Source organism: Poecilia reticulata, linkage group LG13, assembly GCF_000633615.1.
Source record: "Poecilia reticulata strain Guanapo linkage group LG13, Guppy_female_1.0+MT, whole genome shotgun sequence".
NCBI lineage: Eukaryota > Metazoa > Chordata > Actinopteri > Cyprinodontiformes > Poeciliidae > Poecilia > Poecilia reticulata.
In genome coordinates, this window is record NC_024343.1 from 30,417,615 (window position 1) to 30,445,058 (window position 27,444).

At 38.3% G+C, this 27,444-nt stretch overlaps 3 protein-coding genes and 1 long non-coding RNA gene across 4 annotated transcripts; 3 read left to right on the plus strand and 1 right to left on the minus strand.

Moving 5' to 3' along the window:
* Positions 1-1,094: 1,094 nt before the first annotated feature.
* On the minus strand, positions 1,095-5,457 carry LOC103475094 (uncharacterized). Its single transcript, XR_535286.2, has 3 exons — positions 5,327-5,457; positions 5,014-5,124; positions 1,095-1,351 (listed from the first exon to the last, which is right to left on the minus strand). It is a non-coding gene; the product is annotated as an uncharacterized LOC103475094 (long non-coding RNA).
* LOC103475093 (ras-related protein Rab-1B-like) lies at positions 3,981-9,859 on the plus strand. Its single transcript, XM_008426496.2, has 6 exons — positions 3,981-4,205; positions 5,007-5,079; positions 5,936-6,031; positions 6,121-6,216; positions 6,974-7,105; positions 8,583-9,859. The coding sequence occupies exons 1-6, from the start codon at positions 4,192-4,194 to the stop codon at positions 8,814-8,816; spliced, it is 645 nt and encodes a 214-aa protein (XP_008424718.1). The 5' UTR covers positions 3,981-4,191; the 3' UTR covers positions 8,817-9,859.
* Positions 9,860-10,064: 205 nt separating this feature from the next.
* Positions 10,065-16,589, plus strand: rps3 (ribosomal protein S3). Its single transcript, XM_008426498.2, has 7 exons — positions 10,065-10,139; positions 11,268-11,398; positions 11,662-11,755; positions 12,865-12,959; positions 14,321-14,508; positions 15,109-15,312; positions 16,514-16,589. The coding sequence occupies exons 1-6, from the start codon at positions 10,110-10,112 to the stop codon at positions 15,306-15,308; spliced, it is 738 nt and encodes a 245-aa protein (XP_008424720.1). The 5' UTR covers positions 10,065-10,109; the 3' UTR covers positions 15,309-15,312; positions 16,514-16,589.
* Positions 16,590-18,220: 1,631 nt separating this feature from the next.
* On the plus strand, positions 18,221-27,125 carry kctd14 (potassium channel tetramerization domain containing 14). Its single transcript, XM_008426499.2, has 4 exons — positions 18,221-18,346; positions 19,218-19,442; positions 24,458-24,592; positions 25,141-27,125. The coding sequence occupies exons 1-4, from the start codon at positions 18,293-18,295 to the stop codon at positions 25,450-25,452; spliced, it is 726 nt and encodes a 241-aa protein (XP_008424721.1). The 5' UTR covers positions 18,221-18,292; the 3' UTR covers positions 25,453-27,125.
* The last annotated feature ends 319 nt before the right edge of the window (positions 27,126-27,444 follow it).

Below are 27,444 nucleotides of genomic sequence, written 5' to 3' on the forward strand. Positions count from 1 at the left end.
TGAAGTGGTTTTTGATGGTGAATAGCGAAGGACAACATAAAATCAGTACTGTCTGTTGTTTCCAAAGCCTGTTTTGCACAAAAAATGTAAAAAATTTTTAATTTGTAATGTTTTTATAAAACTATCACTTAAAATTTTACATATTTAGCACTGTGTGTTTTCATTTGGCTTTCTTTTCGACTCTTTCAAATGTTTCAAATCATCAAAAAAGACAACAAATGTGGTCAAGTATAATTACCAAGTATTTTGAACAAATAATATGCAATACAACCTAAGACTGGATTATCACACAAACTGCAACTCAAAAGACCAATTATAAGTGAACTAAATGAAGTTAGTCTCATCTTTGTCTTTCTGTTTCCAGACTGTTTACGCTTCAGATTCTGAATCTGTACATTAAAACACTGACATTTCACGTTAAAGGTCAGTAAATGGAATAAACTCTTGAAAGTTGAAAATAAAAGAACGATCCAATCAGTGTAACCAATTTCCGTATTTGAAGTTTTATAGCTGCTATGTTTTCAGAGCTTAATTGGTCAAAACACGATCCTGGGAACAGAAGCACCGTCTGGGCTTTCCCCGTCTAAACTGCATGTATGTCATAATAAATATAATAAATAAACTCGGTCCATAATGTTTTAATGACGACTGCAAAAAACACAAAATATTATCAAGACATTTTGTTCTAGTTTCTAGTGCACATATCTTAGTACGTTTGAAATAAGACAAAACTAACATACAAATAACTTTTAAGCAATATTTAGGAGCTTGTTTTAAGATAAATTATTAATGTTGATTAAGAACATTGGCAGATACATTTACTTATAACAAGAAATTTTCTAATGTTTTAATCAAAATAATCTGCCAGTGGAACTAGAACTTCATCAATATTCAAGAACTATTGATTTAATGTAGGAACCTGCTGAAAAGTCACTTGTAAGTTAGTTTTATCTTATTTCAAGTGTAACAAGATATTTGCACCACACACTAGAGCAAAAATACTTGGTGAGATTTTGTGTTTTTACAGTGCAGATCTGCCTATTAAAACACCTACAAACTAGAAAAAGAGCTAAGAAAAGACAAAAACTCCATGCTTAATTTTCTAGGAAATGTTTTACTCTTGTTCTGTAAAGAAATGTGAGAGCCAAACCATATCCAAATGCAGACACACACACACACACACACACACACACACACACACAGGTTTTCCAAACAGATTCACATGCAGGAGCCAGGGATCGTGGTAAAATGAGGGTGAATAGTGAAAAGCAGCCATTTATCCGAGCTCGCTCCGGTCTCCTGGGACGCTCACTGATGGGGAACAATGACCGGTTTAACTCCATCCACTGACCTGCGCACAAATACAAACACACTCTCACACTCCTCGCTCTGTTCGGGACGTCCAGCTGTTCAAGATCACACACACATTTATGAAGCAAACAAGATTCACTCCTTCAAGTAAGAACAAACTTTTATATTTTAGTTTTTTTGCATCACCAAGGAAGAATATGGAATGACAATGTTTTGAACAACTAACCATCAAGGCCTTGTAAAACATATCTTAAAAAGTAATTAACATTGTTAGGGTATTAACAGATCTTTGTTTCAGGTGGGAAGAAGAAGAAGAAGAATAAAAAGAAAAAGAAGAAGAAGGTGGTAGACATGGATCAATTTAAAATTTATTCAGCAATTGCAGCTGACAATATTGTTATAAAATCATAACAGGAATTAAAATGCTCCATTGGTAAAAGGGGAAACATCCAAATAAACTATTGATACATCAGAACAGAAGACTTAAAGCAATCTGCCTTAAAAATGAATATGCACAAAAAAAGCAATGAAAGATGAGCTAAATGTTTAGTTTGAGGCTAAATATTAGCTTGCTAATCACATATTTTGTTTGGAGTTAAATATTTATTTGGAAGCAAGATATTTAATAAATTTATAGGCTAAATATTTAGCTTGCTAGCTGAGTTAAAGGCTAAATATTTAGCTTGCTAGCTGAGTTAAAGGCTAAATATTTAGCTTTTTAACTGAGTTAAAGGCTAAATATTTAGCTTGCCAAGTACAGATTTTATTTGGAGCTAAATCTTTAGTTGGCGGATAAATGCTTGAAAGTGTAACATTGATAAATGGATGAATAACATGTTACAAATATGACTTCAAAAATGAACCCCCATTTCTTTTTATCAACAAATTATTGCAGTTAAGTTTTGACTTTGTAACTTTTCAAGCAGCCGTGCAAAAACTGTCCAGAAACAAAAGGTTTGTTGGGCTTTAAAGAAGAAGCAGACAAGAATGACAGATGTTGGGATAAAAATCGGTTTCAGGTATCTGCAGAGACGATGCTTGACTGTTTTTTTGATGGCATCCCGTCTAAAAATGGCGGCCATTTCCATGATTTGTAGCAGCGTGTCAGGTTACGGAGTCAGGCAAGTGGCAGGTGAAGGTAACTGTGCCTCGTTTCATCAATCTAAAGTAAGCTTTCGACAAAATTAGCCATTTTTCTGGATTATAATAATGAAAATTACTTGAGCTTTTGTGTAAAAGACCAAAAGATGTCAGAAAAGAGATTTTGATTCTGTAGATTTCATATCTAATAAAAAACTGTCAACTGAGGGATTGTGACTGATGCTGTAATGCTACTAAAGTTTACAAGATGAAATAAAAAAGCCTAATCATCAATTTCTGTTAGTTATCTTCAAATAATGATTTTATACCACTGTTGTCTGTTTTCTGCTGCATTAGCCGATATGCAAATAGCTTTTTTTTGGTTCTTCCTTTGCGTGTTTTGTTCCTCTGTGAGTTTTGTTTTGTTTTTGTTTTTTCCTGACGTTCCCAGACCTTCCCCTTGCTTTCTAACCTTCTCTCTTTGTTTCGATCCGTTCCTATATTCCTTCCCCTTCCCCCAGTTTTCCCACCTCTGTGCTGCATCGGCATCGGCTTGTCCCAGCAACCGGCCGTTGTCAGGGCTGCTGACCTCTGACCCCTTCACAGCTGCTCAGCCATCGCATGTCTTCTCAATCCTGTGCTCGCTGCTCGTTCCCGTGACCAGGAGGGTCACACTTGGGAGCCGGCGCTGAATTAAAGTAAATCACTTTCATTTTGTCCCCCTGGCCAGTTCTCCAAAAGAAGAGGAGAAATGATGGAAGAATAGATGAAGAAAAGAGCGGAAAAACAAGAGAGAAGGAGACAAGAAAGAAACAAAAAGCTACTCATGAATATGGAAAAAGTAAGGGAGATTTGATGGAGGACACAAAAAAATGAATAAATAAAAAATATAGAAAGAGAAAATTCAGAAAACCGAGGGAAAAAAGAAAGAACAAGGATCAAAAACGAAGAAATTAATATTTGGAAATAAAGAGATGCAGGAAGATGGGTTTGGTTAATTTGATATAGTGCAGACCTGGAAATGTAACAAATTTTGGTTTACAATCAACTCAAGTCTATCATAAAATCAGGAGAGAAAACACCCTTAAAATCTGCACCATGATCATCTCTGGTGGCTTTGAGCCACTACACCTTTCAGGCTTATTGGTGTTAAAAGCTTTAAAAATATTCAGACAATAAACAGAAAAAGCCTGCACCAAGCGTCTGGTTGCTTACCTAGCAGCATATTGAATAATTTCATCTCAGTGCAGAAATAAAACCTTGAATCCCATAAAGGGATTTGCAGAAACTCAGTAAGAACTATTTGAGCATCTCCGTTTCTTGCCTTCTTCCTGCTTTTTTGTGTCTGCGCTGCGATTGGTTGGCTGTCGTATGACGTCGCCCTGCACATATTGTCAGGTCGACAAGCTGAAGCAAAGCTGCTCTTCACATAAACAACAACAGCTGCACAGAAGCTTTGCTTACTGAACATCTGAAGCAGCTAGCTTAACTGTGTTCTGGTTTAGGAAGAAAATAAAATGATGGTGCGAGTTAAGCTGGGTGTCCTGGTTCCAGGTGCTGTCCCCGGTGTAACCTGAGCTGAACTTTATTAATAAATAATGAAGCAGTCAGCTCATAAGTCAGACACAGACAGCGTTTTCTGCTTGCTGTCCTCCGGAGAACAGCATCCGACTTCCACAAACAGGCTTCTGGGACCAGAACACAACATTTCCAGAGACTCCCTGGCCTTCTCTCCACTCAGGATTTAGTTTCAGGATTGGATTCTTTTTGAGTCTAATCGTGTGAAGAACCTCACCGATCATGAATCCTGAATAGTAAGTTTTCCTCTCTGAATGTGATGCGTTACTGGTAAAGTTAGGTGAAAACATTCAGGTGACATATAGACTGGAAGATACATCAGAAACTACAGATGTGGATTGTTAAAAATTGGTTTTATCTGCTAATTTGGGCAGTTTTTAGGAGGTGCATATAGTTTTTCATCATTTATGAATGCAGTTTAATTATTTTTTTATCTAGAGTCAATCTGAGTTCATCCTTGGATCAGGAGTAGTATTTTTGTTTAGTTTTAGTGCAAATATCTTAGTAAACTTGAAATAAGATAAAAGTAATTTACAAATAACTTTTCAGCAAGACATAGGAGCTTGTTTTAAGTTAACAATTCCTTAATATTGATGTAAAAGTACTAGTTTAATTAGAAGATTATTTCTCTTACGACAAGACATTTTTCACACATCATACGTTCTTCCAAACATGATGCCTGCACTGCAAAAACACAAAATCTTACCAACTGTGTTTGCTCTAGTTTCTAGTGCAAATATCTTAATACACTTGAAATATGACAAGTTTAATAAATAATAAATACAAGTAACTTTTTAGCAAGATAAAGATTAAAAAAGTACTAGTTCCACTGTAGTTTCACTTACAACTAGACATTTTCCATGTTATAAGTGAAATAATAATAACAGAAGAAAAAGGTGGAGAGAACGAATAGCTGTTACTTTCTGGATGCTCTGTATTTCTGGGTATGAATGGAATTTGGTAAAAAATAAGGAAAGTTTATATCTTACACCTATGTTTTAATGGTTTTTTTTTTAAATGCCTGTGTGTCTCTTCAGTGATTACCTGTTCAAGCTTCTCCTCATCGGTGACTCTGGAGTCGGAAAGTCGTGCCTGCTGCTGCGCTTTGCAGTAAGGACCATCGTTCTTAGGCCTAGTCCACACACAGCCGGATATCTGAGAAAACACACACATTTCTATGAGTTTTGACCTTTCACCGACATGAAAACTCAGCTAAATATAACTAAAATTATTTATAAAAACTCCGCCCTAAGTGTAGATTTGAGAAAACTCAGTATTTGTGCTTGAGTGTTCAGAGATTTAGGATCCTGTGCATTACATTTTGCAAAAAAAATTTTGTACAAATATATCCACATACATGCTTTGACATGATTCCCAGTCGAGATTATTATAGGTTTTAATAACTTTATATTCTAATTTAATATTTCAAAGTAGTCCAGCCAATACACCCGTCCATCCACACGAACGTCCTGTCGCCATCTTTAACTCCTAACCGGAAGTCGCGGTTGTTTTGAAGCAATCTGATTGGCGGTCGTAGGTTTTAGCTTTGCGCTACACCGCCCCCTATGGGTTTGGCATATTTAAAACACCATTCATGATTGTGTTTGTGCAGGTGTAAAGTGAATCAAAACTTTTCTGAAACCGATTCATTGTGTACATTGTACAATTTTGTTTTTTAAAAGATATGGTGGAGATATTTTGTTTTATAAAGATATGGCTATGTACTATAATATATAGAAAAAAGTACATTTCTGCCAAAAAAAAAATCAGAAAACTTTTTGAATTCTGATAATGTCCTTATGTTTTTCTAGAAATTTTCTGAAATTGATCTCAAAATTTCAGAGTTTTTGGCGAGAATTTACAAATTTTTTAAACTGTAATTGCCCTAATAAGCTATTGATCATAGTTACGTGTCACAAGGCCTTTTTGACAGAAAAACAACTCTTCCACTTTAAACTTGGTGCAGGATGACACCTACACTGAGAGCTACATCTCCACCATTGGAGTTGACTTCAAAATCAGGACCATCGACATGGATGGGAAGACTGTGAAGCTGCAGATTGTGAGTTTATAATGTTCCAGCTGCTCTTTGTCTTTAAAAAAATTATCTATTAAAACAAGCCTGCTAATGTTCTGTGTGAATGACTTCAGTGGGACACTGCAGGTCAAGAGAGGTTTCGAACAATCACCTCCAGCTACTACAGAGGAGCACACGGCATCATCATTGTTTATGATGTAACCGAACAGGTCAGTGAGTGTTTTTACGATGGTGCATTAGGGCCATTTAAGATAAAAAAATGTTTTAAAAAAAGGCCAAAGAAATTCTCAGAAATGTTCTAGAAAAAAAAAGGAATTTTCTTTTTGAAAAGTCGAAACATTGCTGGAAAATACTCAGAAATGTTTTATTTAATTTCAGAAATTTTGTAAGAAAAACAGAAAACAAACAGAAATTTAAAAGTTTGAAAATTTGCTAATTTTCTTCAAAAAAGACAGATTAAAATTTTACATTTCTGAGTTTCAAAAGACAAAAATTCTTAACTTTGGGATCACAATATCTCCAATTTTTAAAAACAATTTCTAAGACTAACCTAAAAAAAACTATTTAGATTTGTTAGCAAGATTTTAAACTTTTCAAACTCAGAAATTTTTAAGTTTTTCTCTAGAAAATCTGTGTTTCAACACTAAAAAAAATTAGACTTTCGAAACTCAGTCAAAAATGTTAAACTTTTTAAACTCAGAAATTTCCAAGTTTTTTTCTAGAAAGTTTTTTATATTAATCAAAATATTTCTGAGTTTTTTCTTGCAATTTTTTGACTTTTCAAACTTTTTTTTTTTTTCAGAAAAACGATTTTTAACAGAAATGTACTCCTCTTTTTTCTGTCTACAATGGCCATAAAATGACACCATTGAGGTTTTTTGTTTGTTTGTTTGATTTTTTTTTTCAAAATATTCAGTAAAACAGGAAGTTTTAATATTAACATTGAATCTGTGGATGTTTCCTCAGGAGTCCTTCAACAATGTGAAGCAGTGGCTGGACGAAATAGATCGGTACGCCTGCGAGAACGTCTCCAGGCTGCTGGTGGGAAACAAATCGGACCTGGTCAGTAAGAAAGTGGTGGATGCTGCTACGGCTCAGGTAACAAGAGAAAAACATTTGGAACATTCACACACAAAAGAAATATAGAATTACGTCAATTTTTTACATTTTCAACTGTTCAGTTACATTTCCTACAGTATAATTCACTTGTTTTAATTTGTTGAGATTATCTGGGAAGTGTCAGTGTCCTTCAGAGGGAGAAAGCAATGTTTCTGCTGTTTGTGTGTTTTCCATATGTCGTATTAAATCCGCAGTGTCTGATTTTTTTTACAAAGCGTTTGCAGTCAGAACGGTCATGTCACATTTCATCAGACTTTTTACGTCATTGATGTGAGACATGAGTCATAATTCTGCACCAGAAGGAGTCAGACGCAGTAAATCCAAACGTAAACAATATCTGAAAATTATAATTATGAAAAGAAAGAAGTATGAGGTTATGTATGCATAGTGGAGGACCTGTGATGCTGTGGGCCTGTTTCTCCTCCAAAAGTTCTGGAAACCTTGATCAAGTGAAGGGCATCATAAACTTTTGAGATATCAGAACATTTTAAAAGGGTAGTATTATGTAAAATTGACTTTTTTTAGTTTTATTTCATGATATAATGTAATTCCCTGGTCAAAAATGTAACCAGTGTTGGTTTTATTATTTCATGCACGTTTAATAAATCATTTAATCTCCATGGCAACCATTAATCTGTTCAAAACGCCTGGGGGGACATAGCTCCGCTTTCAAGAAGCTTGGAAATTGGATCTCCTCCTCTTAACTGCAATTTCCAAGCTTCTCAGTTCCTTCAGACTAGCTAGCAGCAATTAGCAAACACCTGGTGGAACTGTGCATCAGCTGAGCTCATTATAGGAGCTACCTCGAAGTGAAACACTGGTTAAAAAGGAAAAATTAAAAAATGCTAAAAGGTTGATAGAGGAGCCATATTTTGATGACTTCCAGAAGGAGGATCTTCAGAAAGAGCAGGAGCTTCTTAAAGAGGCATTGGCCCAATTTCAAGGCTTTAAATTATAAAGTCAAATTTCTTTGAAGTCATATTTGATGTATACAGAATTTTTATAACAACTGAAGGTAACATGATTGTGCTATATATATGTGCCTTGAAAATACATAATACTGCCTTGTAAGTCAAAACCTGGTTCCCAAAGCCTTCTAGTTGGATAATAATACATATTTGCTGGTCAAATCAAAAGAAAAATGTTTTGCCAGACATAAAACCAACCTTCGTCCATTGACTTCTCAGTCCCCGATTCCTTAAACAATGGGGTGAGCTGGAAAAAATGAGCCCAGTCCTGCTTTAACAAACATATTTATACATACGAAGGCTTTTAATTTAGATAATCTTTTATCTTATTATTGTCAGGAATGCCAATAAATGTGGATAGAGCTTAAAGATTTAAGATAAAACATAAATAACAATGTTATAGTGCTTGCTTCTGGTGTGTTTGGGGGTTTTAAGTTGCTGTTACCCTAAATTTGCAACATGTTTGTTCTTTTCCATGTCATGATCAGGATTTGGCCTCTTCTCTGAAGATCCCCTTCCTAGAAACCAGCGCCAAGAGCGCTGACAACGTGGAGAAGGCCTTCCTCACCATGGCCGCCGAGATCCACAAGCGGCTCGCCAGGGAGGGAGGCGGCATGCCGGGGGAGTCCACACAGGCCAGAGGTCAGACCACCAAGATCAACAGCGCCCCCGTCTGGCTCGGTGGGGACAAACAGACACAGGAGGCCAATAACTGCTGCTGAAGATCAATTAGATGAACTAATTCCCAGATTGTACCAGAGGCAATTATTGTTATATTTTCTGTTAAAATTAACACCTGGAGCTGTTTGATTAGAAAATATGTTTTGAACATTATTTATTGTAACAAAATGGTATTAATAAAAGTAAAGATAAATAAACAATGATGCTTTATTTGTAAAGATAATACCTGCAACAAGTTAAACTGAAAATCTATCGTAGAAAGCAATTACTAATAAAAATTAATGCTTTAAAAAAATTGGAAAGTGATTGAAGTTGTTCAAGTTACATTTTGTTTTAAATAATTTGCAAGTCAGTAGCACCTTTTACAGGTCAGAAACCACAAAGTGCTTTACAAAATAAGACATAAGTAGACATAAGAACACAATTTGCCATCACTTCTGTAAGTTGATTGTGTTCAACCAACTTACAGATTGAATACAATGCGCCTTTGTTTATTCCTGAAATCAATCAGCATTTGTTTCAGAACTAAAACAAAATTGTTCGGTTATGATAGGAAATGATTAGATAACTATAGTCTAAACCTTCATGCAGAAATATTTGTAACAAAATAATTTACTGAAAGCATTGAGCACTGTATGGGGCGTGACGTAAGCAAACAAGGATGTGTTATTTTAAATTGTAGCACCTACAACAAGTTAAACTGAAAATCTATCACAGAAAGTTACTAATAAAAATAATGTATTAAATAAATAGATAGCATGGAAGAGTAGCTTTTTTATAATATTTCAACAAAACCCCACTTCAAAAATCCTTTTTTCCTGACTCTTCAAGTGGTTGACACGCAGAAGTGATTCCATATAGTGGAGACTTTGGGGAATTTGTGTACCTGCTGTTTGGCTTATTTTTGATTAAATTGTAAAATTAATACGTGAATCATTCCATAAATAAAAATAAATAAATTTGACTGGTTTCAACAAGCAAATACGTTGCTAACATACTTGCAACTAAAAAGAAAAGAGTGCCTAAATGCCTGGCTGTTGACGTTGTTTGTATATTTCTGTTGTGTTTGAAAAATTAAAGCAAGTTTTACCACCAACTCCTCAGCGGCTATGTTTTTGTAATTTATTTATTTATTAAAGCTTAAAAAAATAAAACTGCTCACATTTCACGCCAAATTCTATTTTATGCTTTGTTTTCGAGTCAACCTTGAAACGGCTGAAAACTACATTCCCCAGCGTTAACTTGAAGAGAACGTCACCGGAAGTTTGTCTGTTCACTATAAAAGCATTTCCGCATCCTTCCTGGGTCCTTTCCTGTCTACGGCCTATTGGAAGATGGCGGTGCAAATCTCCAAGAAGAGGAAGGTTAGCGGCGTTTTATCCCCTTTCTACTCGCACAGGCAGCGGTATTTTGTTAAAATGGACCCAGACTGAGTGAAACAGACGTGTTTCCCACTGGTGCTGGTGTCATCCGGATCGGTCCAGCTCCGATACGGGAAGGATTGGTCCAGATGCTGCGTCCTCATTTAGATAGCTAGCATGGCTCATTTCGCCGGGGCCGCAGTAAAGTTCTGAAATAACTCCCAGTTTCTGTTCCAAGATGTGTGTTCAAACACCGTAATTGCATTTTAATGCGTTTCTCTGACTTTTATCAGGCCAGTTAGTCTAATGGCGGAATAATTAAAATACAAAAAGCTATTGGCGATTTAGTGAAACACCGTCGTCGTTACGTTTTACAGAAAATGTCTAATGTCTCTATATATACGCTACAGTTTGAAGTAAAGATACTGAGCTTATGCCAAATAGATGGGAGAAATACATAGTTTACATTAAGCTGCATTTGTTTACCAAGCATAATTTAGGACTCTAGTCAGCAAAGCTGACTTGTGAAGCCTGTCATTGTGTGTTTATGGCTAATACTTGAAGATTAAAAACAAAATAAAATCCAACTGCTATTGTCGTAGTGTGCTTTTTAATATTTGTGCAGTGTTTTTACTCGTATAGTGTCAGATTGCTAGGATAAAATGTCTTACAATCCTGTGTTCCTAATATTGTAAGTCATAAGCCATAATTACAATTAATAAAAATGGTAAAATCCAATTGTAAAGGTTTAGAGAGGATTTGTGAGGCTGATTTGCACCAATGAAAATTAATATGAACTTTATATGGTGGACAATAGAATTTCATAATTGAAGTTTGGTTCACGTTCTTAAAAAATGATTCAGTGTTTGCTATAGAGCAGTGATTTGTTGCAATAAGGAGTTTCAACTGGTTCTTTGTGGGTGTTTTCTATTGAAATCGTTTGTTTGTACACTGATCCCTCCTCTATGATCACCATTTTATTTATGGTCTTAAAATCTAAGCTCTGCAGACAGTTTACCCTTTATAACTATCTTGCAGGCACACTTGCAGAATTTTATATTATTCAGGATGCAATATTGTCTGATTTGACATAATTGTGTTTTTTTTAAAAATGGCCTTTTTCTCCGTTAGTTCGTCGCAGACGGTATCTTCAAGGCCGAGCTGAACGAGTTCCTGACTCGTGAGCTAGCTGAGGACGGCTACTCCGGCGTGGAGGTGCGCGTGACCCCAACCAGGACGGAGATCATCATCCTGGCCACAAGGTGATTAACTCTCCTTCCACGTATCTATAACTCTTCCTTTTAGTTTACCAATCTGTACTCTTTTTGTTTGTAATTAACCTGCTGATAACCAAGAAGAAATGATCTAATTTCAATCACAATTGTTTTTAACCTCCAAATACACATTTATTACAGCACAAATTATGCAAGTGTCCCAGTCCAGTAGAAAACTGTACCAGACCAAGAGGATGTTTGGTTGCTTCTGTCTACGGCACATTTTGAAACATTTTCTTCTCTGTTTTCAGGACCCAGAATGTTCTGGGAGAGAAGGGCCGTCGGATCAGAGAGCTGACCGCTGTGGTCCAGAAGAGGTTCGGCTTCCCTGAGGGCAGCGTGGAGGTGAGCTGAGCAGAACGACCTTTGCTGAGGTCAGGGATGACCGAGTCCAGTCCTCCAGGACTACTGTCCTGGATGCTCAGTCAAATGGTTTAATGTTCTGACCCAGTACTGAGACAGTCAGTTGCAAAATGGCAGCTCTGGATTACTGGACTTGGATCGTTTAAAACTGGAGAAGCATCATTAGAAATCAATCTCTACTATTTAGAATGCATATTTGCATTTTTCTTAAAGGGGCGGTATCATGTTAAATCAACTTTTCTGAAGTTTATTCCCTCATCACAGACATAACTGAATTCTTGCTTTGAATTTTTTCATGCATGTTTGAGAACTCATTTAGACTCCATGGCAACCATTCAGCTGTGAAAAACTCCTCGGTGGACTTAGACCCGCCTTCGAGGCGCAGCTCCTCCTCTTATGTAGTTTACAAGTTTCTGAGCTTCCGCCTCACAGGGCAGTCTTCTGCCGATATTCCCTCTCAGCTCCTTCAGACTAGCCAGCAGCAATTAGCAAACACCTGGTGGAACTGCTGAGGTCATTATAGGAGCGACTTCTCAAAAACCTGGTAAAAACATTGTGGAGCCATGTTGTGATGACTTCCTGAAGGAGGAGTTTCAGAAACAGGAGGTTTTATAGAGACAGAGGCCCAATTTCAAGGCGTTAAATTACAAAGTCAAATTTATCATATTTGGTATAACGGCTGAAGGTAACACAGTTACTTGATGGTGCTGTAAAGTGTCACAATGTGCCTGGAAAACACATAATGCTGCCCCTTTAAAGCATCTAAAGTTTTTCTAATCTCTGATTCCCCTTCTGTGATGATTCGATGACGAGACGGAACAGGAACCTCTCTGGTTCTGCAGGTTGCCGGTTCAGAACCACGTTCTGTGGTTCTGCTCCAGTTCCTCAGATCCAGGGTTTCTTTTCACGTGAAGACACTGAGGCATTTGTCTGAGAAGGGCAGAAACCAGTTTCACAACTAGGAGCTTATTTACATAAATCTGTGCATTTAATTTAACTACTCCATCTCAGTGTGGACTTATAATTTATGTAGTTTACTGGAGTAGTTTACTTAGTTTACTTAACTATGTTTGAACTGTTTCTTTTTTCAGTTGTATGCTGAGAAAGTTGCCACCCGTGGTCTTTGTGCCATCGCCCAGGCTGAGTCTCTGCGCTACAAGCTGCTGGGAGGCCTGGCAGTGCGAAGGTAAGCAGAGCTTCAAATAACCAACAAGAGATGCTCAGACAAACCCGACTGTTAGCTTTGTTGCTGTTGATTTAGGCTGCATTCACACCAGCCATGTTTAGATCGCTTTAATCCAACTGCAGCTCATTTGACTAAAACTTCTGGTTCGTTTGGGGAGGTGTAAATGCGAACCAAACAAACAAACTCTGGTCCGCCTAAAAACCTTGAAGTGACCACTGCGCTCCAAAACCAGGAAGTGGATTACAGTGCAGGGAATTCTGGGTAAAACAACCAGAACAAACCAGAAATTATTTTTGCAAAAGAGAAAACCGTCATCCATTAAAATCTGACTTTACTCCGTCTTTAACATTTTCTGAAGAGGGAAGTTGAGCTCAGTATCTTCTTTAGAGGTTTTTATCGTTTCCTTCAGTAGTTCAGGACTGTCAGGTGTAAAAACGTCGTCCAGGACGCAGAAGTTCAGGCTGGAGGAGCTGATTAAAAATACAAATGTCTCTGATTTTGAAACGGATGAACTCAGTTAGAAATTTATTTTATTTTATGCCAACTCTGGTTATAAAAACCGACAATTTAACAACTTTAAATGTGCTACTTTATGAGATGAACCCAGATGTCGGTTTACAGGAGATTTTTTTACCAAAGTTTTGTAGAACCCAGTTAACCTGGTTTTGGATCAGATGAGGCTGTTCTGCTGAGCTTCAGGTTTTAATCCTTTAAACGTTTTAATTGTTAAATGTTTGCTCAGCTTCGGTCCCTTCAGTGATGAGACGATGACGAGTCGGAACTGGTCTCTGTCTGGTTCTGGTGGCTGGTTCTGATCCACGTTCTGTGGTTCTGCTCTGGTCCAGCAGAACAGCAAGGCTTTTTCGGTTGAAGACATCGAGGCATTTGTCTGAGAAGGGTGTGAATATTATTTCAGTAATCAATTATTCTGACAGTTAATTGGATTTTAAAAATCTGACTGCAGATTTTTAAACATTAGAAATGCATCAAAAAGACGAACATAAACAAATTACTATTGGTTTGTTGCTTGAAATGCAATAATATATGTATATATTTTTGCACAGTTTTACTATTTACTGGTCTGAATATGTTGTTCTTTTAGAAAATTACCTTTTTTTGAGTCTACATAATCCAGTTCAAATGTGTTTTACTAAATTAGTTGATAATCATTTCATTAATTGATTAATCCGATTAATAATTTGCTGGAGTTGTTAAATTAAAGCTAATACTTTTGTGTTGTTGCTAATTCAGTTAGCGATTCAAACCTGGCTGCTCTTATTTCAAATATGATTCAGTTTTCATGCTTTTTCTGAGACCCAGTTGTTACAAACCAGATTGTTCTGTGGTTTATTTGCTTTCAGGGCTTGCTACGGCGTTCTGAGATTCATCATGGAGAGCGGCGCCAAGGGCTGCGAGGTCGTGGTCTCCGGGAAGCTCAGGGGTCAGAGGGCAAAGTCCATGAAGTTTGTGGACGGCCTGATGATCCACAGCGGAGACCCCGTCAACTATTACGTCGACACGGCGGTTCGCCATGTCCTGCTGAGGCAGGGTGAGTACCGGCCCGTTTCCTGTCCCTCCAGACAGCTGATGAAACAAACCAGATGATTTCGCTTTCAAGGTTTGGAAAGTGCTTGATTTCTGCATAAGGTCCTTGAAAGTTGTTGGTATTCAAACTACAAGTTTCACTAATTGATATTTTCATTGATGGTTTTGCATGCAAACATACCGGGGCGTAATAATGTTAACATGAAGTTAACATATTAGCTGTTAACTTCAAGATGTGTGTTTTCAGGAACAAAGAGCACACAGATTTTTCTTTTGTAACTTTTTTGTGAATATTTTCTTTAAACATTTAATTCATGTTTTGTTCTCAGACCAGTCAGGTGTGAAAGAGACATTTCAAAACATAAAATTTGTTTTATTTTAATTGTCACTGCTATAAAATGTAGAATGCTATCACAAGACTTTATGAATAACAGTAAATGAGATGATGGCGAATTGAAACTCTTCTTTCAGTTGTTTTTAACTCCAAAGTGGTGCTGGAAAAGTTTCCTTGCCTTGAAACTGGTTGAATTTTACTGCGGTAAAAGTCCAAATGAGTTGTTGGCTTCAGCAAACCCTGAGTCGTTGTTTTTCTGTTGTTCTATAGGTGTGCTGGGCATCAAGGTGAAGATCATGCTGCCCTGGGACCCCAGCGGTAAGATCGGCCCCAAGAAGCCGCTGCCTGACCACGTCAGCATCGTGGAGCCCAAGGAGGAGAACCTGCCCACCACACCCACGTCGGAGCAGAAGGGGGCCAAGCCCGAGGTGCCTGTCATGCCCCAGGGAGTCGCTGTACCCACCGCATAAGAGGGTAAGAAGAGCCGGAGGATTCTTATGGGCAGTTTTAATCATTAAAGTCTTTGTTCAAGAAAAAAAAAAACATGTGGGAGCTACAAGTAACCTTTTAGTTTATGCAGAAATAATAAAAGGTCCTACATGATTTTCTGGGTCCTGTCAGTGTCAGGCGACTAAGAAATGGCTCCCACTGTAATAATATGGGAAAATTTAATGATTTTACAGAGATTTTAAAAAATCTAAGTTGATCAGGACTGCATTAACGATTATTTTATCTATTGACAATCTGATAGGAAAATGGCACGTTTTGCAGAGCTTTTCATTTAACCACTTAAATGAAAATGCATAAAAAAAATCTAATTAAAGGTAATTGCTTTTTTTTAAAGAAGAAAATAAACATGTTATTCTCTAAAATGCAATAAAAGCATTTCTTGAGTCAGAACCAGGTGAAGCTAAAACTACGCAACTTGAGGAGTTTTGACTAAAACACAATTACAGAGACTTTTTTAATTATCTTGAATGTAAAATATATATATGCATTTATAATCAAATATTAAATTAGTTAACGGTTATTTCAATAATTGATTCATTGCGTTTAATTGTTTGAGTCCTGAAGTTAATCAGCTGAACTTGGGAAATTAAAGATGGTATTAAATGTCTCCACTAGGAGGAGCTAATAATAAAATGATGCATAAATAGAGATTTTCTTCTGTTTCAGACCTTTGGAGAAAATAAAAACATTTCTGAAAAGCTAAATTGACAAGTGGAGAAACAAACGAATCCATAAATCCGTTTCAGTCAGAAAAAGTCCAGTTGGTAGTCCAAATTAAAACCAAATTTTAAGGAAAATGTTTGTATTTTTGTTAGTATTTGTTTGCGTCCCTTCCGTGATGAGACGATGACGAGTCGGAACTGGTCTCTGTCTGGTTCTGGTCGTGACCGGTTCAGTTTCACGTTCTGTGGTTCTGCTCCGGTCCTTCAGACCAGTGAGGTCGTTTCAGTTGAAGACATCGAGGCATTTGTCTGAGAAGGGTTGAAAACGCACAAAAAATGGTCACCGTGTGTTGAAAATGTGCAAAATTGGAGACGTTTCTGTACAAAACTGCAGAAAACTGAGAAGTTCAGAATTTACTGACCTGTTCATTATTTTATTTGATGTAAGATGTTAGGTGAAACTGTTTTAATTTAGATTTTTTTGTTTTGTTTTGCTTTTGCAGGTTTTTAGCCGTTCTACTGGATGGATTGAAGACTCTGGCATTTTTGTGTACAAAACAATAAAATCTGGAAAATACACTTTTTGAGTTTTGGTTTTTCTTTCTTTCAAAACTTTAGCATTTCAGTGGGGCTGAAAACGCATCACATTATAAGCGTTTCATATCAGCTGACATCAGTAATTATTGAGTAGGTTTTTGTTTGTTTTAAATATGTGAAATGCTACCAAACTTGTGACATTTGTCTGTTCCATCCAGTTTTTACTCCGCTACCTTTTTTCTCTTTGTATTCCACGTCTTTTTATATTGGCAAAAACAAAATGTATATCCACATTTACTATTATTGAACAGCTATCACTGTTGAGACAAACGTAACACTGACAGCTGATTTAGAAAGAAAATAAAAGGCAAAGCCGATCATTTTAAGCAGTTATGACGAGTCAGGTGGCAAAAAGTTCAACTGCTAGTTACTCGACAGGCTGTTGCTAGGCAACCAAAGGACGAGTGAGTTGCTAGGTAACCAAACATTAATACGTCAAAGCCTTAACTGCAAATGTCCCTCAAAATGTTGTTCTGGGTCGAAGTTCAGTGAATATTCTGTTATCACAATATATTCTATTGATTTACTATCTAGCCCTACTTCTTAGGTGTAAAATTAAAAAATATGAAAAGACTCGCACGTCCAGCTTCATCTGGCGCTGAAAATATGCTTAGATACAACTCGACATATATTAGTTAGTGCTAGGGATATAAAGAATAATCTGAGGTGGTCTTTTGATAAACTATTCCAGTAAAGCTGCTCTGCTCTGTAGAAGTTAATGAAAACAATGTGGGTGTGGCTGGAGGTAAACAGTTTGGGTAAAACAGCAAGGCATTTGAGAGGGGAGTTGAGATGCTTCACTTGGTTTTAATTTGTTGCACGATTAAGTTGGTAAAATAGCTTCTGAACAAAATCAATGGTGGTACCTGTGAACTGTTCTTGGTGGAAATTAATGCATCTACACCCCATGGGACAGCATATAAGCATAATTTATTAAACTGATCAAGAATAATTAACCAAGTAGTATTTTTAACATTACAGAATTGTAGATGTCATACTGTAAATAAAAGCCAGATTACCTGGAGAGAACCCACCGATGAGAACGGAGAACTTCGCCTTCAGGAAATAATTACAACAATGCTCTTCATACGCCGTTACCACCGCTCCTAGTGTTGAACTAAGAAATAGTTGTTGTGCAGTTCCATCAGGTATTTGCTAATTGCTGCTGCTGCTAGTTTGAAGGGCCTGAGTGGGGAAATCTTATTGCTGTTTAAATTTATGTTGAACACTTGTAGTTTTCATTTATATAAAATATAGTAATGAAAAATATACCTTTAAGTGACATTTTATTCTGAAGTGCATTAATTTGATCAGTTTGTGAAATATAGTACTCCATATTTTAGTAATTATAGAAATGTAGCTTTTAATTACAAATTAACACTAATTAAATAAAGTACAAAAGAACTTAAGTGTCCATTCAAGTGTAATTTTTGTGTATCTTGTCTGCTCCGTGTCTTTTTATTATGTTAAATATTTATTTAGATTTATGAGTAAATCTTAGTAACCCTAGTTGCTAAATGTTCATTTGTCTGCTGAGATACTCTTCAGACCGGTTTCTAAAAATGCAGCAAAGTGAGACATCTTCCCAGCGTTCTAAAGCTTATGGTTGGATCCGGGTTAGGCCACGCCCCCCAGCTGCTACCTGCTCCACTCCTCGGTAGCACCTGAACTTTCAGAGGGCCAAGATGAGTCTACCGGACTACAAATCGACTGGTAAACAATCTTCATCTGCGCCATCGGTAAGAAATCTGACTCATCGCGTTGATTTTTGTTGTTTTCGGGTTGAAGCTGAAAGCTGCGGGAAAGTCTCACCTGTCAGAGGAACAGGTGTCTGGAAGTCCAGGTCGGATCGCATATGGGTCTCAATATTTACATTAGTTTGTGCAAAGTGACGCGTTAGGGTGCAAATTTTACAGTATTTGTAGTGTAGATTACCAGTTATTGATAAGTTTGTTTGGTGATTTACTGAGCCGCCCTGATTGCTGGACCCACAGATAATATCTGACTTTGAGTTGGTGTTGTCTCGCAAAATCAAACGAGAACAAGTTTGTCGACTTTTATGAGGCTTTACTGCAACTCAAGCACGACTTAGAATAAATAAGCTACCAAAATACTCAAGTTAAATGACTTTTGTTGCTTAAATTGATCAAATTAACTGCTTGGAGTGGTTAATTTTCAGTTGATATAAGATTCAAGTTTGAAATAAACATTTATAATTGTGGCGCATTGACTTTACGCAGTCTTACAGATTTACAGAGCTAAAAGACAAATACCGTCTACGGGTTTTCCAAATCTGGCCTTTATGGTCTAAAATTATTAAACCGACTGGTTTAATAATTTTAGACCAGTCGGTCTAAAATTTTGTTAAAAAGAGAACAAAAACATTCAAAGTATTTCACTTTGTTATTATTGATTAAATTCGTTAAAAACCTTAAATAAGCTTAGGAATTATTTGAAAGACCGAACTGTATGGAAAGCCACACGTGCCTCAATTCAAAATGGATATTTACACATAGGAACATTTTAAGAACAGAAACAAACAAATCTTCAGGACACTGAATTTATTCTGCCTGGTTGTTTTATAACTCTGTGATTGTTCTCCTCCCTCAGCACTCCTCTGTGGTCCAGCTAAATGTCGGGGGTCACCTGTTCAGCACCACACTGGGCACGCTCAGAAGACACCCGGACTCCAAGGTGGCGGAGCTGTTGGGCTCCCAGCCCAAAGTCAGCACCGACGCTCAGGGTCGCCTCTTCATCGACCGCGACGGTTCCCACTTTGGAGCCGTTCTGGAGTTCCTGAGGTCGGAAAAGCTGCCGACGGAAAACATCCGGGAGGTCTGAGGCTCACACGATGAAGAGTTGTTTTTAAATCCCTCTGTAATAGGGCTGCAACGATTAATCAAATTAATCAGTTATTGGAATAATCATCCACTCATTTAGTAATGAATTCATCGTTAACTGCAGTATACAGACTCAAAAAAAGGGTAACTGCTGAAAGAACAACAAACTCAGAGCTGCAATTGAGTCAAAAATGTACAGAAAATATAAACATTTTGCATTTAGGATAAAAGAAAACATCTTTTTCTGTAGACATTTTCTACCCAGATCTCCTCAAGTGACAGTTTTAGCTTCATCTGGGTCAAAATCTGTAATTTGCCATTAATATTCATCTAACATCACATATGCTTTCCTTGGAACTAGTGGTTTTATTTATAATTCAACTGATTCTGTATTAGATCCCCATGCTTTACCACTGTTACCTCAACTATGAGACAAAATGAGAAAAAATTCAGAAAATCACATTCTCTGATTTTTAAAGAATTTATTTGCAAATAAGGCTGAAAAATAAGCAGTTATTTTCCACCAAAACTACCAGTAGATGGCGATATTACCCCGTTAATATAATTAAAAATAGTCTAAATAGTTTAATAATAAATACTTATTATTTGCAAATAAGGGTGGAAGCTCTTATAGCTTGTTGTGTACTTATTTTCCACCCTAAATAAATTTAAAGAATTTATTTGCAAATCAGACAATGTGATTTTCTGAATATTTTCTCTCATTTTGTCTCCCATAGTTCAGGTCTACCTATGATGTCAGTTGCAGGCCTCTCTCATCTTTTTCAGTGGGGGAACTTGCACAATTGGTGACTGACTAAATTATTTTTTCCCCACTGTAAATTAGATAACCTATTAATTAATTAAGTGAGTCCGACTATTTCTAGCTGGAACCTCTCAGTCTCACACCTACAGGTGGTGACCCATAGACTCTCTCTGGGCTCCAGGGTGGGACCCCATGTACAGGCGAGTAGAACCACCGTTTCCAACGGTCGTATTCATCATCAGGGATGTTTGGGCTGCACTTGCTCTGGTTCCTCACCTGGGACCGTCTGCAATGGGAGGCATGAAGCCCCAACAGCACAACTCCTAGGATCACTGGGACACTCAAACCCCCCCACCACGATAAGGTGGCAGCCCATGGAGGGGACGTGTGTGTGTGTGTGTGTGTGTTCAGTGTGTGTGTGTGTGTGTGTTCATTCAGTCTGGAGTTTCTTAAACTGTTTTGGGGGCCATTTACAGTGACCAACTGACCTGACCGACATGTTTTGGGAGATGTGGGGGGAACCGGAGTACCCAGAGAAAACCCACGCAAACACGGGGAGAACATGCAAACTCCATGCAGATCATCTCTGTGAAGTTGCAGCGCTAACCGCTGCACCACCGTGCTGCCCATGTTTTTTCCAATTGAGTTGGGAAGGGATCTTTTTTCTAGTTAGTCAATGGGGGGAAACTTTTGTCTTTTCAAATTTCGACAAAGCATCGCACGGTGCCCCGTTCACAGGCGCTACAACCTCCGTGGGTTTGATTCCTGTCCTCGGTTCCTCTTGCATGTCTTTCTGCTTCTCTAAATATCTAAATCATTCTTTAAGCCTGTTCTGGACCGTCTTCACTCTTTTGGTTTCTTCAATCGGAAAACATTTCGTATTCTTTTCCATATTGAAGTTTTAGATTTTTTCCTTTTGCCATCCTGGATGGTTTCAGGACCTGGATTGTCGAAATCCTCCAGGATGGTTTCTGCAGCAATCTCGATCTCTTCCACAGATTTCGGGTCCGAGGAACAACCTGCTAAGGTTTCTCCTTGGAGATCCTCCTCTGAGGAAACTTCTTGGCTTAAAGCTTCAACCAGGCCTTCTGGGCTCTGTGAGTTTTCCTCCTTCTCTTGGAAAACTTCTTCCTGAGCTCTGAGTTTCTTGCACCAGTAGATTCTCTTTTGCTCTTTTCAACTCACTGATCTCCTGCTGGTATTTGTCAGCCTGCTGTTTCAGAGCAGTGACTTCGGTTTCATACCGGCAGGTCAGCTCCTGGTTCAAAGCTTTAGTTTTCTCCAGCTCTTTCCTTCGCTTGCAGAGATTCTATCTCTTTTGCTGCTGTGCTTTCAAGGAGGACGGCATTCGATGCTCTCATGTTGTTGAGCAGCGCCACGTCCTCCTCCGATTTCTGCAGATGAGCTTTTCTTTCCTGAATGATCTGGAGCTCAAGGTTTTCCACTTGCTGGTGTAGCGCAGTAGAAAACCTGCGCTGTAACTCACGGTCAAGCTTTTCTTTCTTTTCTCTGCTAGAAAGAGTCGTTTGCTCCTCCTTCATCTTCTGATATGTTTCAGCCAGCTGTTGTAATCCCATTATGTCTGTTTCATATTAGATCATCGTACGAAACATGAACCTGATCCAGTTCATTCAGTATGTACTTCTCTCTCTCTTTTGCATAATTGTGATGTCTCTTGACATTTTGTGGAAGAGCTCCTCCTCCTCAGCTCTCAGGTTGTTGATGAGCTTCAGGTTGGCGTCTGTCTCCTGGTTCACTTGCTGCCGATATGTTTCCACGTCTCGTTCCAGTCCAGAAACTTGGCTTTCATGCTTAGAGATGAGGTCATTGTACGAACGTTTGATCAGATTCAGTTCTTCCTGCAGAAGTTTTTCATTGTTTTGTAGAAATGTGATCTTTTCCGACTTTTCTCGAAACATTTGGTCCTTCTCAGCTCTCAGGTAGTTGATGAGCTTCAGGTTGGCGTCTTTCTCCTGGTTCACCTTCTGCCGATATGTTTTCACTTCTCGTTCCAGTCCAGAAACTTGGCTTTCGTACTTGCAGATGAGTTCGTTGTACAAACGTTTGGTCTGCTTCAATTCTTCCTTCCTAAGTTTCTCGTTGTCTAGCAGGGATGTGATCTGTTGTGACATTTCTTGAAACATGTCATCCTTTTCAGTTCTCAGATTCTCCACAAGCCGTTGTTCCTCAATAAGCTTCGCTTCACAAAGCTTGTGTGTCTCGGCCTCCTGCCTCACCAGAGAAACGTTGACTTCATATTTGGAGCGCAGCTCCTTATAGGAAGTCTGGAGTCCGTCCAGTTCTTCTCGGAGGACCTTACTTTTCTCTCTCTCAGCCAGTATTTCAACTACAAAGGATTCCTGGGTGAGGAGGTGGGCCACCTTCAATTCCTCAAAGTCTTTCTGAAAGTCCTTCTTCCTCTTGCGTTTCACATTGCTGTAAATCTTGGAAGCAATGGTCTATAACTTGACATCAAGTAAGGCTGACACAGCGGTTATTTATGAAAAACTGGAGCAGAGGTGCCAGCAGCAGTGATTGCAGGGTTTACCCCAGTCTATTTAATAGGCCTGGCAGCCCGCCATGCTTTACTAGCCCCGCCGCCAGGCTGAGCCTTTCTTGTTTATGTTTTTAGGAAAATAATTTTAAAAAACGCATTTTCTTCTTTTAAGTCAAATTACAAGCGTCTGTACTGCTCTGAGCGCTTCACTGGCGGAGCAGATTCATTAGTAAAATTCCTAAAACATAAGTTTATAGAAGATAGGTTTATAGTTTATGCATTTAAAGCCGGACCCATCACACTGCTGGCGCCTCTGCGCGCTGCAGCAGCTGGATGTCTTAAGTTAACCTCAGCGCAGATCCCGCGCCTCCTTTCACTCAAACTGGACACAAGCTGACCACTATGGATATTTACATCAACCCTCTGATAGGGATTATGTTCCTTTCCAGAGTTTTTGATCAAGGTAGGAGTTTAAACCCCACCGTGTTACCTCTGGGTGCGCAGTTCTATGTGAACCGCAGGAATAACTTGTAGTCGCGCTTTCAGAGGAGCTTTGAGCGAGCGCTGAGAATGATTTATATTTGTGGACAAAGAATTTTGTGCGGCTTTTCCATTTCAACATGCTGTCTGCGCTGATAAAGTTTATGTTTGTGGTCCCGGTTGGCCGGAGAGTTGGTGGTTAACGAACCAGCGCCAATCACTCATCATGCAGGTTCAGCCAGGTGAGGAGTTTTCGCGCTCGCCCCACGCATCACGCTGGTTTTGTATTATTTTATTAGTAGTAGTAGTATTATTTTTCTGGTTAAATGATGCATCAATCCATATCAAATGCTTTGTCCACTTAGTCAGCCAGAGTTGAGCACTTTTTGTTAATTAATTGGTCAACCCAAAAATAATCAATAAATCAACCGTACACTGTATTGATAAGTCAAGCAGAAAAGGCTGAGCTTTTCAAATGTTGATCTTAGAAATATTCCTTATCTGCAGATGCATCTTTTGCTACAAATGATTAGCGTTCACGAAAAGAATGCAATGTTATTGCATTTTAGGCAATAAAATGTTTATTTTCTTATGTAAAAAAATAACTGAATTATGTTTAAATGCATTTTCTAAATGTATTTCTGATGTTTTATAAATTAAGCATGAATGTCAATGTGAATCTGCAGAATGTGCCATTTTATTATGTAAAAACTGACTTTTTTAGCTTTACATCATGTTATAATGTCTTTATCAAAAACACACCTGGAGTGATTCTTTCGTGCATGTTTGAGAAATCCTGTAATCTCCATGGCAACCATTCAGCTGTACAAAACTGCCGTTTTCAACTGTCTCACAGAGCAGCCCTCTCACTCAACTCCTTCAGACTAGCCAGCAGCAATTAGCAAACACCTGGTGGAACTGAACATCAGATGAGCTCATTAGGAGCTACTTCTCAGTGAAATGCTGGTAAAAATTTTGTCAAGAGGTCAATAGAGGAGCCATGTTTTGAGGACTTCCCGAAGGCAGTTTCAGAACGAGCAGGATTTTTTAAAGAGACAGCGACCCAATTTCAAGGTGTTCTGTTACAACAGAAGCTAACATAGTTACTCCATTGAGCTATAAAATGGCACTATGTGCCTTGAAAACGCATAAATATGCCCCTTTAAATGAGAAATCTGCAAAATCATCAGAATAATCGATAAATTAATCGATAACTAATATAGCCGTTAGCTCCAGCCCTGCATTGTAACCCGTGTGTGTGTGTGTTCAGGTGTATGCAGAGGCGGTCCACTACAACATCAAGCCGCTGATGAAACGTCTGGAGGAGACGCCTGAGCTGTTTGGGGAACTGGTGGGGAGACAGCAGTTCCTCTCCAGGGTCCCGCACTACAAAGAAAACATCGAGGTCAGCTACTTCCTGTTTTTAACACTTTCTCTGCTCCTTTTATCCCAGAATCAGTCTCCTGTTTACTTCATTTTGTTTCTGATGTAGAGAAGTGAAAGTTTATATTTACAACAACCTCAGTCAACCAAAGTGGTTCCTAACATCACAGGTAGATAAATGATAAAACAAGAAACTAAATTAAGTCTTATATAAACCAATAATAATAAAAACAGTAGTAAAATTTGGCAGTAAAGTACCAAAAATAGTTTAAATAAAAACCAAGATGCACTTAATTTCAGCTGCAGCAATTTTCCCAAAGCTTATCAATTAAGTACTAATTCCCCACCTTTAACTGTTTATAAATTAGGAGCAAGGCGGCGCTACTGCCTGTAGCCTGTTTATTGTTGCCATAGCAACTCCATAGCAACTCTCATGAGAGCTAGTTAGAAAAGAGTATTCTATTTTATTCTTTTCTAGTGCATTTAATTAATAAAATAACTAATAAAATGAACTTGCAATTAGCTACACATTAGCAAGAAGCCGTTATAAATGTTAAAATCTTCTGTTAGGTTCTGATCCGTATTGCCAGAGCGGAGGCAGTGGCCGCGCGCCGCTCCACCATCCTCATCTGCGTCATGCGGACGGAGGACGACCTGGGTTTCTATGACAACGCCGTAAACAGCCTGGAGGCCGGAAAGGAGTCTGCGGTGACGTTCGGGCCGTGGAAGGCCGAGCCGTCCGTCAGAGACCTGCTGGACTGCGTGAAGATGGACATCGAGAGTCGCGGCTACAACGTTAGCATCGAGGCGCACGTGCCCGAGCGCAGCTTCCTGTCCAAGAGCTACGACTTCTTCTACAAACTCACCTTCACCTGGTGGTGACGAGGCGCCCGCGGAGCTGTCTGTGGGTTCAAACTGAACGACTGCACTTTATTACTTAATTATAATGAGCTGCACCTTGTGGTTTTCTTACGGAATAATGTTCAATCGAAATAAAATACACCAATCTATTTTTAAAGGGAACCTGTTATGCAAAATTTACTTAATTAATTTTTGTCTCTAATGCTCCTAAAACCGGCCAAAGTGGTGTTTTTTGGGAATAAGCTAATGGTTTTTTTGTGTCTGGAAAATAAGCCATTAAAAAAACAAACTCCTGATTGTTAAAATTGCAGTATGTAATTTATAAAATATATGATATTTGCTAAAACTATCACCATATCTTGACATGATATGAGACAGATGATGTGCTAAAAGATCGATCTCTTCCATCTTCTTTCTGAGCTATTATTAGCATCTGAAGAAATGCACTACTCCCGACCAAAAACAACTAATCAGAGCCAGGAGGAAAGTCTTAGCGTTGTCAATCTTACTCATGAACGTGCTGCTAAATGTACTAATGGCGGAGAAACAACTTACTATTACTGGAAAACTGTTCATGCTAACTAGCCTTAACATTCACAACAAGATCTGCTGCTGGGGAGCTGTACTGTAGCAGAGAACAAGCTGATTGACAGCGCTAAGACCCACCTCCTGGCTCTGATTGGTTGTTTCTGGTTAACACTGGGAGAAGGCAGAGAAGCTTGATTTTTTTTTTTGACAGATTATCTTTCTCATAGTCTTAAGATATAGTGACACTTTCAACAGATATTTTAAGCTATATATTTTTTATAAAAGTTACATAGCAACAGCATTGCGCTGTTACCTAGCAACCCAAGCTGAAATCCAGCATGTTTGGTCAGCTGGTTTATACCACTGACCAAGACAATTGTTGTTTTGTCGACTTAATCATTCAGGAACGACTTTCTGCATTCTTGTTGGTTGTGCAGGAGGCCCCACTTCTGCCTTTCAAAGGTGTACGGTTGTATAATTGTGCAGCCATTTTCATGTGTAAGTGTAAATGTTGAGTTTAAAAAAGGGCGTGGCTAGATAAGCAGCTTATTTGGATTTAAAGTGAAAAGAGGCCCTAAAACAACTAAAAATATTTTTGTGATGATGTGATAAACATGTTTTGTGTAGGCCATAGATTTATCTTAACCTTTTCAAGGAAGCATAATAGGTAACTTTTAAGTTGGGCAATATTCGTGCAAAGTGTTTTATGTCCGTCGCTTTAACGTCAGACCTACAGTCATCCTCTTCAAAATATGTCGCTGACGTCACACAGGTGTTTATTTCATCGCTTTGAACATTTTCACAGCTTTCTGAGGGGATTTCACTGTCTGCAGGCAATACTGCGTCAAACCCCTGACACTGGGCAATCCGCAGCTCACTCACAGATGAACCGAAATGTGTGAAGAAACAAAAAGCAAAAGATGAACTGTAAGCAGAGCAGCTGCCCCGGCGTCGGCCACGTAACATTTAAAAGCTGCTAAGCCACATCCTGTCAGGATGAGGGGGGGCAGAGATCTGCTGGTGTCCGACAGGGCCTTGAATGCACCGCCTTTATTCTAGAACAAGACAGCGTGTCCTGTTAGGTGAAAGGGGAAATCACAGAGTCTGAATGTAATGTTGATTCAAGCGTTTCAGTGGAGGAAATAAATATATCCTGGTGTCTCTTCTGCTGATTTAACTTCTTAGAAACAGTTAACAATGAATGCACAGGGTTTAAAACACACAGACACTTTGACTAAGAATAAGCGTCATAAAGAAAGTTTTACTTTCCAGTCAAAACATCCTGGACTGTTTGTAAAACAGTAAAATACAGTAAACACATAAAATAATCTGTAAATGTGTTACATGTAATCAAATTAAGTTTATCCAAGCAGATATATTAGCTTTATTAAAGTAAGTTTGACAAACTTGATTTGAATACATGGAACAAATGAAGGCAATGTTTTTTAAAGCTGGAGCTACATTCTCTTTTTTTTAAAGAAAAGT

What these genes read in the sequence shown, in the direction of transcription:
- kctd14 (XM_008426499.2), top strand. Translation starts at nt 18,293, where the DNA reads ATGAGTCTACCGGACTACAAATCGACTGGTAAACAATCTTCATCTGCG. An exon ending in CGACGGAAAACATCCGGGAG is followed by an intron (nt 19,443 to 24,457) that starts GTCTGAGGCTCA and finishes GTGTGTGTTCAG; the next exon opens with GTGTATGCAGAGGCGGTCCA. An exon ending in ACTACAAAGAAAACATCGAG is followed by an intron (nt 24,593 to 25,140) that starts GTCAGCTACTTC and finishes ATCTTCTGTTAG; the next exon opens with GTTCTGATCCGTATTGCCAG.
- LOC103475093 (XM_008426496.2), top strand. An exon ending in GCCTGCTGCTGCGCTTTGCA is followed by an intron (nt 5,080 to 5,935) that starts GTAAGGACCATC and finishes AACTTGGTGCAG; the next exon opens with GATGACACCTACACTGAGAG. An exon ending in AGACTGTGAAGCTGCAGATT is followed by an intron (nt 6,032 to 6,120) that starts GTGAGTTTATAA and finishes GAATGACTTCAG; the next exon opens with TGGGACACTGCAGGTCAAGA.
- rps3 (XM_008426498.2), top strand. Translation starts at nt 10,110, where the DNA reads ATGGCGGTGCAAATCTCCAAGAAGAGGAAG. An exon ending in AAATCTCCAAGAAGAGGAAG is followed by an intron (nt 10,140 to 11,267) that starts GTTAGCGGCGTT and finishes TTTCTCCGTTAG; the next exon opens with TTCGTCGCAGACGGTATCTT. An exon ending in GGAGGCCTGGCAGTGCGAAG is followed by an intron (nt 12,960 to 14,320) that starts GTAAGCAGAGCT and finishes ATTTGCTTTCAG; the next exon opens with GGCTTGCTACGGCGTTCTGA.